At 35.6% G+C, this 19,962-nt stretch overlaps 2 protein-coding genes across 7 annotated transcripts in view; one reads left to right on the top strand and one right to left on the bottom strand.

Annotated features, from left to right (window-relative positions):
- The first annotated feature begins 981 nt into the window (after positions 1–981).
- On the top strand, positions 982–5,302 carry LOC131167722 (uncharacterized). The gene is made up of 2 exons (XM_058126582.1): positions 982–1,502; positions 4,203–5,302. The coding sequence occupies exons 1-2, from the start codon at positions 1,113–1,115 to the stop codon at positions 5,112–5,114; spliced, it is 1,302 nt and encodes a 433-aa protein (XP_057982565.1). The 5' UTR covers positions 982–1,112; the 3' UTR covers positions 5,115–5,302.
- A 1,207-nt stretch (positions 5,303–6,509) lies between these two features.
- LOC131167720 (histone-lysine N-methyltransferase, H3 lysine-9 specific SUVH4) overlaps positions 6,510–19,962 on the bottom strand; it is a 176,118-nt gene continuing 162,665 nt past the window's right edge. For 5 of the 6 annotated variants that reach the window (XM_058126575.1, XM_058126578.1, XM_058126576.1 and 2 more), the window contains 4 exons: positions 14,267–14,372; positions 13,992–14,174; positions 8,524–8,760; positions 6,510–6,877 (listed from right to left, as the gene is read on the bottom strand). In XM_058126575.1, the coding sequence (XP_057982558.1) occupies positions 6,764–6,877; positions 8,524–8,760; positions 13,992–14,174; positions 14,267–14,372 (640 nt within the window). In that variant the 3' untranslated portion in view covers positions 6,510–6,763. Of the gene's footprint in view, positions 6,878–7,287; positions 7,666–8,523; positions 8,761–13,991; positions 14,175–14,266; positions 14,373–19,962 lie in introns of those variants that run through there. The other variant, XM_058126577.1, reaches the window with a different exon arrangement.

The raw sequence follows: 19,962 nt of genomic DNA, 5'->3' as shown, positions 1-19,962 counted from the left end.
TTGTCCAATTTTGGTCCACTAGTTTTTTGCCATATGTTTTCTCATGAAGTTATAAGTTAATCTACAATGCAATTGAGAGATAAATATTACAAATAAGAATTGAAGCCTTCATTGTCTTCTCTAAATTCTTTAACTTCTCTCCAATTGTAATAACTTAATCTTATAGAATAACTTAAGCACAAAAATCATTAGTCCTTAACATAGTTTTTATCATTAAAATTAGGTTAATGGAACCTTTGGACTGACAATTCTAACATGATTAAATGAGACTATCTTAGTTAGACTGCAACATATTCTCTCATTGTTATTATCATTATTGTAATTGTCCGTATCTCTTTAGTGTTTACAGATGATTAGTTAAAGAAGAATGATTGAAACTCAAACAATTGTAACCTTGAGTTTGACTAATGATTGATCATTTGTTTTAAATAAGCATGTTGATTGAAAATCATCAATTGCCATCAAGGTGATAGACAATCTTAATAGACGTGGTGCATCAAATACATATAATTTTGACATAGTTGGCTAAAAATTTTACCAAAAGAGATGTAGAGTATTTCAATATTTTATTAGGAGAGGACAAAGATAATATAATTGAATTATTATTTCTTAAGTAACAACAAATTTAGCTAAAATGACTGCCTATATCGTTTTTAAAATTTCAAATAATGTCCTTATTTTAAAATTGAATTATTATATGTTAAATTTCAAAATTATTTTATAAATATGAATAGGGCAATAATTATAGGACAAAAATTTAATGATCTACAGAAAAAATATTTTTTATATTATCATAAAATAAATAGCAACATAATTTATTTATTTTAAAATATATATAATATAAAATAAATAACAAATGAATTTTATAAATTTCATGGGGTGAATGTTTATTTTTATATTAGAAGGGTTATTTTTTAAAAATATTATACTTATTTTGCAAATTTATCAATAGTGTCATCTTATTACAATCTATTTTTAGAAATATATATATATATATATCTATCTCCTGGCCCTAACGTGAGAAAGGAGTAGAAAATTCTTCTGGAGAGAGCGAGTACTCACCCGAAGGTTTCTTCAAAGTCAAAATCCCTAGGGTTTGTTGCACGTCGATCATGGAAGACAGCTTCAGAGTTCGGGTAGATAAAATCTTCGGCTCCTTATCTTCGTCTTCGGCGTCTTCATCATCGTCTCTCCGTTCTCTCTGGTGTCTCACCGACGATGAGCTCGAGAAGAGAGAATGGAACCGAGACAAAGGCAGCCCCGAGACGGAAGCAAGCGCGAACCTATTTCCTTCCAACTCCTACGGTTTCTTCGCGAACGAGCAAAATTCGGTGCCCGAGAAGAGTTCCCAAGATCTCCACAAAGAGCTCGAGGACGACCTTCAGGACCTCGACGACCGCGACGATGATCGTTATGAACCCCGGCCTCGTCAGTCTCGCCAAGACGAAGATGAGTGGGAAATTCGGTCTTCCATAGGCTTGGATTGTACTCTGGATAACGAGGTAGCTCCCATTTCTTTTGTCTTTGAATATTTATAAAAGATTTCGTTTTTTCATTTATCTTGTTTGACATGATTATGTTACTTAGCTGATAAAAAAATGGTTCTGTTTCCTAAAATCTTTTTTCTGCTTCACGAGATGTTGAATTATTTGCTTGTTTGACACGATTATGCCAGTGTTTTTTGTTATTTATACTTTGGAATGTTATAGACGGCTTTTAATTTGCAGTTTGTGATGTTGAGTGAAATTAGATTTAGGTCCTGACTAGAATTACATCATCAAAGTATTGGAGAAAAATCCTGCATAAAATAATAAAAGAAACTTCTTGTGAATATGACTCGTAAGCGCACACAGCCTGTTAGAAGAAAATAAAATACCAAGAGGAAAAAACATCAATTTTATCCATTGCAAAAAACTACACTACATTGTCAATGAAAACTAGTAATGACCCCTTGACCACAAGTATAAATAGCTCTATGTGCAAACTATGAGATATTCTTATATAAGAACATAAGGACGCAGTTTCTTGCCTAAAAAAACATCTTATTGTGTTTTGGAGGGTGCCTGTGCCACTGCATCTATGCCACCTCCACCCAAATGTGAAGGTCAGCCTTTCATCATTGGGGAAAGCTTGAGGCCCTCCATAGTCCATAGTCTTTAAGTGGATTACCCTTTGAATATGAATCACAAATTAAACAATCTCCACCCTGTTGATACCTAACTTTTTGACCTGTACTTCCACAATAAACAACATGTTGCATGGATCAAGTTCATGCAGTGCAAGGAATACTTAGTAACAATTTTTGTCAACATGTGTTGCATTCTCCCTAGCATGGTTATTAAAATTGTGATTCAAATAGTATAACCCTATGATTCTATGATCCATATTCACCCAAACCATCCAAGTCCCAACAAAATTAGAATCAAGTAGAATCGTGGTAGAATCGTAGAATTGTACGGATCTTACTGCAATATTAGGATTAGATTTTTTTTTTTGGGTGCTTCAATAATATGGCCCAATACATGTATCTATTGGCCCAAAGGCTCCAAAAGGTTTATGTTTGGTCCAAAGTCTTCAAAAGCTGGGACAAGATAGCTCCCAGCCTCCCTTCAATGAACAGATTCAGCATAATTTGCACATGACTTTCCTGGAGTTTTGACACCTTAGTCCTCTACTCATTGAAGTTCAGCAACCCAACACTTGAATTTCTCTCTTGTTTGACAACCAGAGAGCCTACCATCTGATGATTGGTGTACAACAACTAGAGTTCTTGGGGTTCAACAAGAACTCAGTCCTCAGTCCTCTTCCTACTTTGGTGTTCAACAAGAACACTTCAGTCCTCTTCAACACAGATCTGCTTCTTGAAAAGACTCAACAATGAGCACTGTTTTTCACCTCCTCCTCCTTTTCATGCTTGTCTTATTTGTCTTATTTTTTTTATTGTTTTTTTAATTGTATTTTTAACTTCTTATACTGACTAAATTATTAGCCAAGTTTTTAGTCCTAAGACTTGTCATAAAGTTTCACATACAATTTTGTAATATTTATTTTACATTGAAAGTAGAATCTTATGTTTATAAATTTGATTCTGCGATTCAGGCCTGCAGACATCTCCAATGATCCCACTTAGAGTCTCGATTCTAACAACCTTTCTCCCTAGTACCCTGTGGTCCCCGCCTTAGGAAGGCAAATTTCACAAGCAGGAATTACTCCTGAACCTTGGTACTTCAAATATGTGTTGTTTTTGCATGATTGTCCTGATTCATTTATGTAGGTGACACGTGACAATTTAACGGGAACAATGTAGATGAACAACCAAGTTTCCTCTGCAGCCTCTACGTCTGTTGCATACATTCTGTCCCAATGGCAGATAATATAATAACCAATTGTAGCATGGATATTCAACAAATAAGTTCGTTCCCTATAGTAAGATGTAATTTGTGCACGTCCCGTTTCCAAATATCTTCCATGGTATGCACTAGCATAACCCTCAGCTGAAGATATTGAAGTCTACAAAACCCTTCAAAAGCTTGAGAACCCACTTTACAGCCTACTAGTGCACAACATCGAGTAAATGTACAAAATCTAGACGAATTCAAATTATAGCATACATCAAATGTCCTAGGGCATTAGCGTATGCCATATGGTACTATTGACATCTCCTCCTTTACATCCTCTAATGTATGCATTGCTAAAAATATTGTGAAATTTTTTTACCGCATAGATGATTTAGTGCATAGCTCATGCTAAACCTACATGACACCTTCTTTGTGTATGTGTTTTGGGAGAGCTGAAGTTTTTTTTTTTTCCTCTCTCTATCTTTCTTCCCCATTAATTTGAATTTCCATCCAAAGGTATAACCTTGGTTATTTTGAAAGTCAATACTTCTGTTATTCTAACATTATCATGGTGCTACAACTTGCTAGTCCTTTATTTGAACTTTTTTATGGGAGCTTATAAACCTGAATATGGACTTTTAACTTGTATGTAGCAGGATCCGTTGTTGCACAGGCCAAAAAAGGCATAGAAATTGTTGATTAATTATTCCACTTGTTTTTTACAAGGAGAGTATTTTTAAAAGTCTTATAATTGTGGCATTTTGTTGTACTTTGTATTGCTAATAATTATGACCTTGTCTGCAAAGGTGAGACTTGAAATTTTGACATTTTGATGTCCATTGTGTTGCTTGGTCTTTCATGCAGGAAGAAGAAGATGAATATGACAAAGTGGCTGTTGGCAAGGAAAAGGCTGGTGATCGTCTTTTTATGAGCAATGTTAATGATTATGGTATCGATGTGAATACCTATAAAGTGCTTCCTGATTCATTCGGGGATGCTCCTAGAGATCCACGTGCAAATCACATGGCTGCAAAATGTAGGCTCAAGGAAGATGCAGAAGCCGCAAAAAATTTCACCACTTTGCAAGTTTCAGATAAAACTGGGCCAGCTGTTGCCGATACTCAAGTCAAAACATCTGAAGATGGTGTGAATCCAAGATCAATTTTGAAGAGGAAGGAAAGTCAGACTCATGCAAAATCAGAAAAACGCGTCCGATTTGACCCTGGCTGTAAGAATAATTCTGAGGAAGAATCTGAAGGAGCAAAAGATACTGAGATGGAAACCAGTTCAGTAGGAGAGACTATTGGATGCAGAGAGCTTCAACACCATAGTATTCCGGATTATGTGCGGAATCCTTCTAGTTATACATGTTATACTTTAGATTCATCAAGTGAAATTGATGATAAATCTAACAGGCAAGCCTATATGGATTTCCTTAATACGATGAAGGGGTCAAATGCCAGAGTTTCGCACCTGGATGAAACTCCTGTTGATCTTCCAAAATCGGTTACCTTTACTCCTAGAAAGAAGGCAAGTGATCCTACAACAGTGAAAAGTAGTACTGAGGTTGAGCAAGACCAAGAGGGTATTGGAAAGGAGTCGGTGCAAAGAAAAGGATTGCCCATATGCATTGCAGTTGGGGATGCCCAAGAAAGTGAAGTTTCTGCAATGGAGGAGGATAGCTTGGAAATTCCCATGGACAAAGCTAACGAACAGAGACGAGGCCGCCGGTATAGGACGAAGGTCAGGTTTGAGTCTGATGAGTCTATAGCTTGACAAGTGTTTCCTTCTGTAACTGAACATAATGTCAGTTCAGTAGTTTGAGTCTGGAATTTCAAATTTGTGAGACTGGCATTTCTATTTTGCCATGTTGGCTGTGTTCAAGTGTTGTGTAGCCTGGCCAAGTTTTTAAAATAACAAAAGAAGACAACAGGAGCAACTGAGTTGCTGCCGATAGCACTAAACACCTGAATAGTGTGTAACCATGTAGCGCCTGGTATGCGATAGCCATGCATAAAATAGAAGGAAAAGCCAAGACAAGAGGATGAAATGCAGGGAACAGCTGCTGGGTGTATATGATTAGTGGTTGGTGGATTTTGCCCTGGTCTTTGGCCAAAAGTGCTCGCTTTGCTTACTTGCCCTTGCCTCTGACGTTTGTATGCACAACACACAACTTTCTCATCTTTCATTTTTCCAACCAGCCTTAAAGGAGGAAAAATTGCCACTAAATATACGACTCACCTGCGGCCGTCCTTTGTCCTTGTTCCTCACTTTCAGATTTGCTGATTCCCCAAAAAGCCATGCCCTATCGCCCATGCTCATTTTCCAAATGGGCTGTTGAATTTATAATGGGCATCCCAACTTCTCTTTTGTTATGCATATGCTTATGTTCAAAGCGAGCAGCTTGTATTATAATTGGTTGTTGGGAGAGCGCCTATTCCAACTTATGTGCATATTGTAATCTTTCATTATTATTATTATTTTTTATTTTTAACTTTGAAGAACACCTTGTGACTTGAACAAATAAAAAAGCAAATCATTATTTGTTGATCCTGCAGACAATACAGTAAAACTCCTAAGCTCTAACTAGCTAATTCTCATAGGTATATTCTTCATTTATCTTTTTATTAATTTTTTTCCCTGTTCATATGCTAAACCATTTGTCCATACTTGGAACTCTGTTACATCAAACTGACATGTTTTTAACTCCCTGTACGTGAATCTGTCCTGCCACACTGCTTGATCTGGGACAGCATCCTATAAAAATAGGAATTTTACTTAATTTGATCACTTGCAACGTTAAATTCAATGGCACGCATTCCAACAATATCATCAAACCAGTGAGAGTTTCTAGCAAGTTTATCTACCACATTTTCTTCTACGGAGCAGGAACACATCTCCTCAACAGCTCTTGACTTGAATGGGGACGACCTTGATCAATTTATGTTAAGTTCATTGGCAAGTATTTGGTATTTGACAAAAAGAATAGATATTTCAAATCCCAACTAATATTACACTGAAAAGAACAAAAGAACTCATGAAAATAAAACTGCAAGAAAAATGTTAGAATAATACAAAAATTAGAATGGGTATGTCTCTCTTGACAATTACATTTATCATACTACTTAAAGAGACGATATGTATTGATTATCATGGATGCATTGCACTGGATTTTGAGAGAAAATAGCTATGCAGTTTGATTTCCATTTCTTTAAAATGTAAATCCAAATGTAGTTTTGTCCTGTCACAATTCAGTATAACAAAATATCAACCCTCCCCTCCTTTCCCCCCAAAAAGAAAAGATGGTGTATGATTGAAGAGATTACACCTGTTAATGAATGCACAAAAACAAAAATGGGGGAAAGGCTGATATGCATAGGTAATTGATGTAGTCAGGGACATGTGAAGAAGTGGAGAATTCACTGCTAGAATAAGCGATTCCGACAATCTGAAGCACCACAGTAGCATGCCATCTGTTTAATTTTACCATCAGGACCCATGACACTATCAAGAGCATAGCCATAGTCGTATGCAAGTTCCTATAAGAGAGCAAAAGAATCAGTATTGCAAAATTAGCATCAATGCAGGTCCAAGTGCCACAAAAGATGTGCCAGAAGACTCGATGCAAAAAGCAACTTTTTGGCAAGTGCCACAACACAGGATGCCCCGGGAGGGGAATGGTATTTCATGTTTGGATTTGGATTTGTGTGAATCTGAACAACTTTCTGGCTAATGCCAGAATACTGCAGGCAGGGGAGGGGGTAATTGGTTCTAATGTAAGAAACACATACACTTCAAGATCATACATTCATACCCTGCATTTGGGAGTATAGACTTGGGGTATTGTGTGGATTTGAACAAAATATAATATAAAATTGTATTGAATATGCTCCTCACACTTATCCTGTGTTTGAGGGAATGGATTTCAATTTTGGATTTGGATTTGTGTAAATTTTAAAAAAACCCAATATAATTTAGAATTGCATTATATCCAAATTCATACAAATCCCAATCTGGGACTAGAACTTCCTGGTCCGAAACACAGGACTAGGCATGTAAGACATTTTTTCAAGACACGTCAGAAAATTTAAAGAGTACTTTTTTCTCAAGACATGCCTCAGACAAGTCTGAACATGGCCAAGAGGTCACATGTCTGGGTTCAAAATGCTATATTTAGGGGAGGGATTTATAAAACACAGATCCCTTTGCATTCAAGTAGTTTGGAGCTCTTTTCCCAGGACAAACCCCATCCACTCTGCTTCAATCAGCTTGGATTGCCACACGAGCACACCTCCGGCCACAGCGTAACTGCAGCAAAATCTCTTCTCTGCAATCAGCAAAGCTCATCTGCTTCAACAGTCCATAAAAGTCTCTCTCTCTCTCTCTCTCATCCCTTTTCAGAGTGTGGCAAACCTTTCAACTGTACTGCCTCTGCTCTCTGTCTCACACCCTTCTTGTTTGGATGTAGTTGAATAGCATTTGGGAAATCACATTAGGGATGTAACTAAGAGAATTGAGAATGACTTTGGGACCTTTATGTCCAAATAGGATCATCGCTTAACACCCACACAACTACACCACTATAGGAACATTATTTTTTATTTTTATTTATGAAAAAAAAATTATATTGAATTGCTCAGTTGTTATACTACATACTTGATCAGTGGATTACCATTTATGTCATACAAATACACACACACACACGCATTGTCGAATATGCTCCTCTTGTCTATAATTCATCTAATATTTATACGTAGTTTATAGCCAAAATGGAAATAGAAATACTCTTCGATATGCCCGCATTGTCATCATGTTTATCGATGTTACTTCTGTTTTTTTTTTTTTGGGGGGGGGGGGGGGGGGGAGAGTATCGCAATTCCATGTCTACATTGTGTTTTGTTTGTGTCACATGTCAATGTTGGCACTTCTTAGGTGTACTGTTTGGGGGTGCTTCTCCCAGCTTACTACCATGGCCAAACTAATCCCACATGGTATAGTTATTCCTCCATCACTAAAGTCGAGGGTGCCCTTCCTCTCGGGGCAGTCTCATGAGGATCATTGCTTTGCAAGGTTTTAAACTTCCAATTCTAAAGCTGCTTGTTGAGGCTATCCCCACAATATTTAGATCCAGTAAATATGGATAGTTAAAACACAGAGAGAGATAGACAGAGGACTATGTAGTTACCTGCATAGGAGGTATATTGTCAGCAGCAAAAAGCATAACTCGAGCAAGTTTGAAATCTTGGTGTGAGCTCAGAACACATTGAACAAAAAGATTTGGCTCACAGCTGTGATTAATAAACCTGGCAATATTTCCAATGGAGCCTGCATCAATGCAAAACTCTGGCACGCATTCAGATTTCTGATCATCAGGCTTTTCCAAATGATTACTTAAAGGCATAGATACATCTCGCAATCGCCTCTGTTATGGAAAAAGCAGATTAATAAAAACTCAGTGTACCAAGGATGAAAAACTATTGAATGAAATCGAAGCAAAAAGAACGTGTATTTTTCATCAACAGCAAAATCTCAATAATTGAACAGTCATGATCCTTATTCCAACAACTAAGCCTCATTCAAGGATGTACTTGCGGCTGATTCATTGCAATTACTAAGAACCAAAAATTGCCCCAAAACTTGAAACCATGATTCCCCGCTAATAAAAGCAAATCTAAAATTAACAAAAAACTCTTTAGCCCCTTCCCCCCTTTCTTTTTTGAAAGCAATTACCTGAAAATAAAAAAGGAACTTTATAAGAAACAAATTAAAAAAAAAGAAAAAAACCACAATTTCATAAAGTGAGGCAAATAAACTCATCAAACAGGTACATTATCCCAGAAAAGTACATCCATAAAACAGACACAACTCAAAGTAAGAAACAAGTGCAACTACATGAAAGGTACATGATAATACATATTACATGGGCCGAATGCAAGACTGTCCATAAAACATAATGTGATACATACTAACTCACCAAATAAGTACAACTCCTCAAAAATAAATAAGTCCAACTAAATGCAAGAGTGCATAGTACACATCACAGTTGCAATAGATGCAGCCCCAACAAGGAGGTTGTGCGTATGTAACTATGTAACTGTGTATGCATGCATGCATTTATGTACGTATTTATTTATGACTATTAGTGAAAGCATGTCTGAGTATAAATGTGGGCAAACTTTCAAGAAGAGGCCAACTTTTATCTTTTAAAAGCTCTTTAGAAAGCTAAAAGTTGGCTCATAAAGCTATTTACCAAATGAATTGAAAGTAATATTACCTAGAACATGGAAGGTTCTGGTACGTGGAACAGGAATGGGATCTTGGTACGGTATACACACTAAACTGTAGAATGTTAGGTGTCTACTTAAATATATATATTGGTGAAAAAAATGTGGTGGCACTTGCATATTTTGGAGAGGACTTCGAGGTGTTTCTAAATGCAGAAGAGATTTTTTTATTGTGGAATAGATGTCTTAATTAGAGAATAAGACATAAAACAAAGGTGGCGAAGATACTTTGTTAAGTTGTTCAATGAAAACCAAAATGAAAGATTGAACTTGGAAGTGACAAATGAAGAGAAGATTAAAAATAGGAGATTTGTTCATAAAATTAGAGTCCTTGAAGTTAAGATGACATTAAAAAAAATGAAAAGTAGGGAAATTTATAGGACCAAATAAAATACCAATTGAAGTTTGGAAATGTTTAGGGGATAGGAATAATTTAGTTGGATAGAGGAAAAGTGTGATAGTATCTTTGTATAACAACAAAGTTGACATTCAAAACTATAATAACTATCATGGAATTAAGATTATGAGCCATACGATGAAATCATGGGAAAGGGTAATTGAACATAGAATAAGATTAGAATCGAAGATTTCAAAAAATCAATTTGGTTTATGCGTGGGATTTGGGAGATCAACAATAGAAGCTATTTATTTTTTAAAAAGTTTAATGGAAAAGTTTAGGAAAAGTACTTGCATATGGTTTTTCTTGATCTAGAAAAAGATTATGATAGTACCTAGGGAAGTGCTTTGGTGGGCACTAGAAAAGAAGGGAGTTTGCAGTAGATATTCGGAGGTCATTAAGGATATGTATGATAGAGTAGTGACTAACGTTAGGACCGTAGAAGGGGAGAGTTTAGAGAGTTCCCAATCTCAATAGATTATCATCAAGGTTATACTTTGAGTCCTTATCTTTTTTTCTTTAGTAATTGATGAAATTACTAGGAATATCTAAGATGAGATCCCTTGGTATATGTTGTTTGTAGATGATATCATGTTTATTGATGATAGTAGGAGTGGAGTGGAATTTAAGCTAGAACTTTGGAAAGCCACATTAGAGTCTAAAGGGTTTAGAATTATTATGAATAAGACTGAATATATGAAATGTAATAATGTAAGGAGTAGCAATAGAGAGAAGATTAAAGTGGATAATTAAGAGATTAATCACACTGAAAAATTTCGATATCTTGGATCTATTATGCAAGGTGAAGGGGAAATCGAAGAAGATGTAGTATATAGAATTAAGACAGGTTGGGTAAAATGGAGGAGTGCGTCAGGTGTGTTGTGTGATCGTAGAATACGCCTAAAATTAAAAGGAAAGTTTTATACGACGGCTATAAGGCTAGCTATGCTTTATGGTTCATAATGCTGGGCAACTGAGAAACAACATATACAATGAATGAAAGTTGCTGAGATGCGTATGCTAAGGTGGGTAATTGGTTTAACATTAAAAATAAAGTAAGAAATGAACATATCTGCAAAAACTTAGGCATAGCACCAGCTGAAAACAAGATAAGCGAGGGGTGACTTAGATGGTTTGGGCAATTAAAATGCAAGCCTCGTAGAGTAGCACCTGTGAGGAGGAGTGAGTTAGTTATGGTTTTCGGCATGAAAAGGGGTAGGGATAGACCTAGAATTACTTGAAATAAGGTAGTTGGGGAAGGATTTTAATAGCCCTTAATCTAATAGAGAAAAATGCTCTAGATTGGGTGAATTGATGAAAAAGGATTCATGTAACCGACCCCACCTAGTGGGATTTAAGGCTTGCTGTTGTTGTTTTAATAATGATAGAAATAGACTTAAATATGCAATGGTTCCCCACTTTTAACAAACAAAAGGTTATGTTACGTGCAAAATATTGAACTAAAACTTTGCACCGATAGATTTAGCATTCTGGAATGAAAATGTACCATGTTTCAGAACTTTTATACCAATATGTGGTTTGCAAGGTTGTTAGTGTTTTTTCTAGTAACTATGGTTGCAACGAATTGATGCAACTCTTACTTTCAAAGAGAAAAGTTCATTCTCAAAAAAGAGGGGTCAAACTCACCCTTCATGTCGACTTGATGTAAACCTATTGTGATGAGAATCAAAATAGTCTCTCCTCCAGTAGTCCTAGACTCATTATTAAATCAACTGATCATCAAACATGCTGATTACATATATATAGCTGTTGGTTACCCATATCTTTTTTAAAACACACCACGCTAACCTCTTGAAAGACCCTATCACAGGCTTTTTCTAAGTCAAGAAAGATTATACGCTAACCTCTTGAAAGACCCTATCACAGGCTTTTGTAACTTCTGTGGTAATCTCCTAGACAAATGACAAATTTAGAGCAGTCACCTCAAAAGAATTGGATCTTAAGATGTTTAACCATTCATTTTCACTTTAACACGTGTAAAATTATGAAGCTTTAAACCACGCTTATTGTGCAAAGTGTTGTACATCAAGAATGAAATTAGAGTGACAGGATAATTGGCTACTGTCAAATTAATGCATCCTGATCCAAAGAGATGCAGTAATTGATATAACCAGCACTAGCAAACAGGAAAACTGTAGTTTTAGAACCTGGACTGGGCCAGCTGATCTGACCCAGTTGGACTGAAAATGGTCACTTTTCCGGTCCAGGTAATGTCCAAAAAAATAAAAAATAAAAATTTCAAAATGTGTCAGAGAGTATCGGGCAGGTGTCGGCATCTAACATGTGCCCGGCATCAACACTTCAGGCTCCCAGAAGTTGTGTGTTTCCTAAGCGATGAGCATTGAACCCAGGACCTCCTGGAAGGAGAACTTCCTTGCTAATGTGCCTGCAGTAATTTGGTGATACTTTGGTCAATAAATAAATAGCACTTATAGTTTTCGATACCTTGGATCTATTATACAAGCTGAAGGAGAAATTGAAGATGATGTAATGCATAGAGTTAAAGTAGGTTGGTTAAAATTGAGAAGTGCTTCAAGTGTGCTATGTGATCATAGAATACCCTTAAAATTGAAAGGAAAGTTTTATAGGACAGCTCTAAGATTAGCTATGCTATATGGATCGGAATGTTAGGCGACGAAGAAACATAATATCTAAAAAATAAAAGTTGCCGAGATGAGAATGCTTAGATGGATGAGTGGTATAACATTGAAAGATAAATTAAGGAATGAACATTTTCGTGGTAAGTTAGGTGTAACTCCTATAAAAGATAAGATAAGGAAGGGACGACTCACATGGTATGGACACTTACAACGTAGGCCTTATAGTGCACCTGTGAGGAAGAATGATTTAGTTACTGTGGGGGCAGTAGAAGGGGTAGGGGTAGACCTAAAATAACTTGGTAGGAGATAGTGAGTAAGGATTTAATATCCTTGAATCTATCAAAAGAAATGATCCATGATCGCATAAATTGGCGGAAAATGATTCATATAGCCGACTCCACTTAGTGGGACTAAGGCTTGGTTTTGTTGTTGTTGTTGTTGTTGTTATCTCACACATATATAAGAATAAACTTACATGCAAGCATATACTAAAAGATTGTAATAAAAAATTTAAACTCTCCTACGTTAATAAATTTTCAACTAGAATCAAACCTCTCCCCTTATTCCTATTCAATATGAATGAGTCAAATTTTTATATCATTTAAAAAATTTAAATTAAAACAAATCCTTTCCCATTATTATTAAATATTTGTTTGATTTCTAATAATAATTATCATCATTTTTCCATATGAATATTTATTTATTTATAACTCTATTATCACCAGTTTGACCCACTGGTCTGTTTCAGACTGACCTAAAGGCTTCACCAGGTTTGTCACTAGTCCGGGTTTTAGAAATCATGAGGAAAACTAAGTGGCATGTGATTTTTTTTTTTCCCTGGGGATTGATACCTTCAGACTTTTAGAACACACATGGCATAGTTCGTGAAATAGTTATCATAAAAATCATCTAATATTTAGACAAGTTAATCATTACTATCACTTCTACTTGCATGTTGTTGGCACTAAACCAGCCAAATCCATGCTCTTATCATAAAAAAAACTGACATTTTTACGCAAATAGCTTCCAGTTTAGTTTTATCCCTCATGCCTCAAGCAGATCTAGAATAACAGTTGCATATTAAGTATTCATGGAATGACTGCACGAACTGCCACAACATTTAGAGTTCTGAAAAACAATGACAGAAGAAAAAACTTATGTGAAAGCTACCAATAATGTCCACAATCTCCATTGCAAGGTGCATCATGCACTTAGTTGGGCCCCGAAGAAGGACTCAAATACTATTAGTTAGGAAGAAAAAAACATAACTGCACTGAATCAAAATTAAGAACTAAAAGAAAGAAGCAACTCAATCATTTCAGGTAAGAATGAGAAGGTTTTATAGCAGTACCTCTCGTCCATCAAGCCCCTTCATCGTTTGTAAGCAATCAATGTCAAAAATATAATTGTTATCAGTATCAGCATTTAACTCATCTGTCCTTGTCAGTACTCCTGTGTACTCACAAACTGGTGCACCAGATGGAATGTAATCCCAAGATCTAACAGCCCACCCTTTTCTTGGAGTACGGAAAACCTGTTGACATTTATTACATGCATATCAAATTCAAAACGCATAATAGAGCTATAAAAGAGAGTGAATGTCATCATTAGCAATCATTGCACAACCTCAAGTCGGTGCTTTAACCCCCTCTGAGATGTTCTATTGACACAACCAGGTCCACAGCCACATTTTGGGCCACACTCGAATACAACAGCCTTGGCTTCAATTAGTCTGAAAAGGACAACAAAAGGTTACATGAACAGGTTATATAATTAAAAGGTGGCAGCCATATCTAACAAACAATAGATCAGAAAAATTGGGCAAGACAATAATCAGCATGGTTACCACTATGGCTGCATGGTTAATGAGGATTTGTGTAGCTGACCTAAGCAGTTGGGATCAAGGATTTGTTAACTTGGGTATTAACTAAGAGCTCTGTATCCCAATTATCAGTGGTCAGTAACAAAATCATGGTTCTAACACCAGCATGTTAAACTTCTAGTCTTAAGGCTAGGCAGGATATTGATATACACACATCATTCTAAATATATGAAACCCTGAGAATTATAGACAATGTTTCACGTGCAATATCATATTGAATTTTTTCCTTTAGATCTCATCTTCTAGTCATTTTCTTGAATCTTCTACATTGGTATGTTGACAAGTGACAACTCGCCACTGGGAAAACTTGGGTGCCATATAATTTGATATATCAATGGACGTTGTTAAAGCTTGATATACATTGTTTCCCCACAACCTAACAGATTGAGCTTTCCGGCAAAGTGGTCGTCGCATAGTATAAGAGCTGGTTACCAGGAGGTCCTGGGTTCTAGTCTTGTTGCCTGTGTTTATTGCTTGGTGTTTAAACAGGGCAGGTGGAAGGGCAAGGATGGTCATTACCAGGACTCTCCCAAATAATTATCTCACCTCCCACCAACTGCCCTGGGTTTGTCTCAATGCAAAAATAACATTCTATTCCTGAATCATTCGGAGCCCTGCCTCCCACCAGCTCTTCGACTACCACCCCAAATCTTGACCTGATATCCCAAATCTGCCCTGAATACTATATACTTCGAATCCACCCCAAACCAGGCCTTTAGTCTCACTAGGTGTGTCAGCTACACGAATCATTTTTCTGCCAATTTAGAAGATCTTGGCAATTTCCTTCCACAATTCGATCCTTATTATCTCATTCCAATTTATTTGGGTCTACTCCCATCCGTTCTACTGTCACTAACACTAACTAGCTCACTAGTTAGCTCACTCCTAACTGGTGCACTATTTAGCCTATATTCTCAGCCACCCCTCCATTATCTTATCTTTGGTGCTATTCCTAACTTATTGCAAACATATTACACTCTTTAATTTATCTTTTAATGATCTATACTCATCCACCTTAGCATCCTCCTTTCAGAAACTTTTACATTTTGGATATGTTATTTCTTAGTTGCCCAATGTTCTCATCCATATAATAACAGCTGGTTCTATAAAATTTATTTTAATTCTTACATTTTAGTTGTGTTTCTCAATTTCAATTTTACCCTTTTCTCATGTTTAACATTTGTTTGGGATTTGGATATTAAAGTCATTGCAGATTGAAAAGAATAAGTATATTAATAGTGAGAATGTACAAAATAGGAGAATGAGGAATTTCTCCCCAAAACAGAAAACTAAAGTACAAAAACAAAATAGTTAATTCAACTCAGTAAACCAATCATGTTGAACATCTTCAAAACACATTTCTTTGAAACAACCAGCAGCCAGAGCCCATAAAGAAGCTAACTATTGAATCTTATCCCAAACCAGAACCCAAGATGTCATCTAAAAAGTGCCTAGTGCTCCTTCCACCCAAATATACCCCACAATGCAACATGCAGCCCACATCTCCATACGGCATCCGTGTATGTTCCTGAACCCCAAAAAAGTAGCAGCATATCCTCCACCAACTCTGGACAAACCCAACTTTCCCCAATAAGCAAAAAGCTTGTTCCAACTCCTCCAAGAGAAAGAATAATGCATAAACAAATGAGAGGCAGATTCGGGATTATCAAAACGAAGAACATACACATCTAGAGATAGTGCCATAGGAGGCCTCCTACTCTGCAATAGGAGGCCTCTTACTCTGCAATAGATTGTTAGTGTGAACTCTATTAAAAACAACCCTCCAAATAAAAGCCTTAATTTTAGAGGGAAATTCTAGCCTTCCAAATTCTATCGTAGAATGAAAAAGACATCTGCAACCAGATTAAAAACTCAAAGAATTGCAAGAAGATTCTCCTCGAGAATCACTCATTCCCTCACATTCTCCCCATAGAAAAGACAACCACCCTCCAAAATACTCAACAAAGACAAAAGCTCTTCCAACTCGCTATCATTCAGATATCTATGGAAATGGAAATCCCACAAAAAGGTTACCTCCTGCCCTTTCCAAAACACAACCAAAGAAACATATCTCTTCTCTTTCTTATGTACTTATTCTCTCCATCATCCAATAGTAATCTCCAGTAGATATCCTTTTTTTCTTCCTTCTATCATCTTATCCTTGTTTTTTTTCCCTTTCCTGTACATTGGGTAACTGCATACTATAGCTCCTAAAGATCTAGAGTTTGTGAGTGTACACAAACTTGGGCCTAGTTGAGTAATCCTAGAGACCATGCACACTGACTATTTGCACCGAGAGATTTTCTTTGTAGGCGCAAAATTGATTTTAAGGACAGTGGTCCTATCATGCCTAAACTTCTTTATTGTAATTGTATTACTAATTTAATTTAGCTATTATTTTTTTTATAACATATAAATTTCTTACAATCTTAAAACCGAAATGGCCGCCTTCAATCCTACACTGGAGAAACTACTAGCTGATCCCACTCATGTGGAATTGTTTGATGGGATCAATTACAAGCGTTGGAAAGAAAAAAATTATTTTGCCTTGAAAACACTGTTAGTGGTCTATGCTCTAGAAACAACCCGACAAGGTCTTAAATTTCGATTTTGATTCAAATTTCAAAGCTCCAAAAGTACAAAATTTCGATTTCAATTTAAAAAAATAATGAAAATTAGTAGTAAAGCATGAAATTCTTTTATGAAGTTTTAGAAATGATTAATAGACGTAATAATGTAAGTTTTAGGACTAATATATTACAAGTAAATATATCTATGCCGTGTCTAAGGAGGAGAAGTTGTAATATAATATGTGCATAAAACATATGTGTAAGATAATGTACATTAAACATATTTAGTGAATCAGTTAATACGATCGAAATTCATAAATCATTTAAATATTATTTATTACACAAATAAAGATAATTTATACATTAATGGTTAAATAAAATGCTATTGCAAATTTATTTTTTCATATAATTCAAAAGCACTTGTAATACTTTTTTGTTTCGATAAAAATAAATAAAATATATTAAGATAGAAATTTCACTTTACTCCTAAATCTCTCATTTGAGTTCTGAGGAAATTTCATTGCATAGTTCAAATTTTGACAAGTTTTGCTAAAATTTAGAGATTTCGATAAATTTAGGATGATTGTTGAGATTTCAATGGAAATTATGCAAGATGAAAATCGACTGCCATTTCAATTTCGAGGGTCATAGAAACCAGAACTTTTGATGGAAATTTCAACAATTTCATGGAAATTTAAGACCATGCACCCTGGCCTCAACTAGAAGGAAAATATAACCACATCATACTAAAGTGGGAGGAAGATCATAAGAGGTGCAAGAATTACATTCTCAATACTTTAGATGAATGAGTTTTATGATGTTTACAATAAGAATGACACTGCTAAGGAAATATGGGAAATCTTCAACAAGAACAACATCACAAAAGATGCTGGAACCAAGAAATTTGCTTGCAGCAAATTGCTGCGCTACGAGATGACAGATGAAAAAACAATAGATCTCCAAATTTGAGAATTTCAAAAATTGTTGCACATTATGTTGGCAGGGGGAATAGAAGTAAATGATGTATTTCATACAATTCCCTGATTGATAAATTGCCACCATCCTAGAAAGAGACCAAGGGAACTTTGATCCACAAGAAGGATATGAACTTAGAACAACTTGCCGTCTACCTAAGGATAGAAGAAGCTAATAGAAAAATGACAATTTAGAATAATGAAGTAATGTGAAAGGGAAACATGGTGGAAGATGACCAAGCTCTCTAGGGGGAACTTCAAAATTGGGAAACAAGCTAGGGGAGCTACAACAATAGAAGGTTCAATGCCAGAGGAAACAACCAAACGAACAACTGACTGCACAACCAAATCAACAAGTGAGGAGACAATAGGAATAACAACCATTTTGACAATCGACTAAGATACAACTCCAACATAAAGAAGAGACGAGGTAACTGTTATGTTTGTGGTAAACCTGGACATCATGCACCTCAATGTAGGTTTTTCCATAGGAATAATCCTTAAGCCAATATAGTAGAAGTTGAGATGATCGCTATTGTGGTATCCAAGGTGAATTTTGGGGAAAATCCACGTGTTTGGGTAGTGGATGCTGGTGCCACCAAACATATATGCAGTGATTGTAATCTTTTCAACATATATAAGAAGGTTGATGGGGAATCAGTATTTAAGGGTAATGCCCAATCCTCACTTGTGCTAGGAAAGGGTATTGTGAACCTTAAGCTTACCTCTAGAAAAACCTCAAGATTGATTGATGTACACCATGTACTAGATATTAGGAGAAACTTAATTTTTGGGATCTATCCTCAATAAGGTTGGCATAAAATTGGTTTTTGAGCTAGACAAATTGATCTTGACTCGTAATCGTGTCTTCCTAGGTACGGTTACTTTAGTAATGGATTGTTCATCTTGACTGTTATTAATGGTAGAATAAAGAAGTTAGTGCTTATTTAGTTGATTCTTCAGATCTTTGGCATGATAGATTAGGACATATAAACTTTGCTCTTGTTAAAAGAATGGGGGATCTAGGCCTAATGACAAGCTTAGCTAACTCTAAATTTACTGAAAAAACCTTATAAATCTGTGACAACTAGAAGTACACAATTATTAGAACTCATCCATAGTGACTTAGGAGATTTTAAAAGTCAAACGAGTAGAGGTAGTAAAAAATATTACATAACCTTTGTTGATGACTTCTCAAGATATATAGTAGTTTATTTATTAAAATCAAAAGATGAAGCTAAAGATGCTTTTATTAAGTTTAAAATAGAAGTGGAAAATCAAAAACATAGAAAAGTTAAAAGATTAAGAACAAATTGAGGTGGAGAATATGAATCAAAATTTTTACGTGAATTTTGTGAATAAAATGGAATAAAACATGAAGTAATACGTCCTTATACACCTGAACATAATAGTATAGTTGAAAGGAAAAAAAGGACATTGAAAGATATGATGAATGTAATGTTAGCTCCGGTTTGCCTTCTAATATGTGGGGGGAAGCTATTCTATCTGCTAATCACATACTCAATAGAATACCACCTAAGAAAAGTGATAAAACACATTATGAATTATGGAATGACTATAAACCCAATCTAAAATATTTGAAACTGTGGGGGCGTTTAACTAAAGTAGGTTTGAAAGAAGAAAAGAAAAGGAAAATTGGTCTTAAAACTAGTAACAATTTATTTATAGGATATGCTCAAAATAGTGCTTAGATTCTTAATTACCAGATCTGATAATAATGTGTTAGAACTGAATACAATAATAGAAGCACAAGATGCAGAATTTTTTGAGAACATTTTTCCTTTAAAACATGAAGAAGAAATAGTAGACAAAACAATAGATAAAACATCTCATGGAAAAGAAATTGTTGACAACAATGTAAAAAATCCTGAACCT

Source organism: Malania oleifera, chromosome 11, assembly GCF_029873635.1.
Source record: "Malania oleifera isolate guangnan ecotype guangnan chromosome 11, ASM2987363v1, whole genome shotgun sequence".
In the NCBI taxonomy this organism is placed as follows: Eukaryota; Viridiplantae; Streptophyta; class Magnoliopsida; order Santalales; family Ximeniaceae; genus Malania; species Malania oleifera.
Note: the sequence above shows the minus strand (reverse complement) of the source record. Positions and strands in the feature narration are given on the sequence as shown.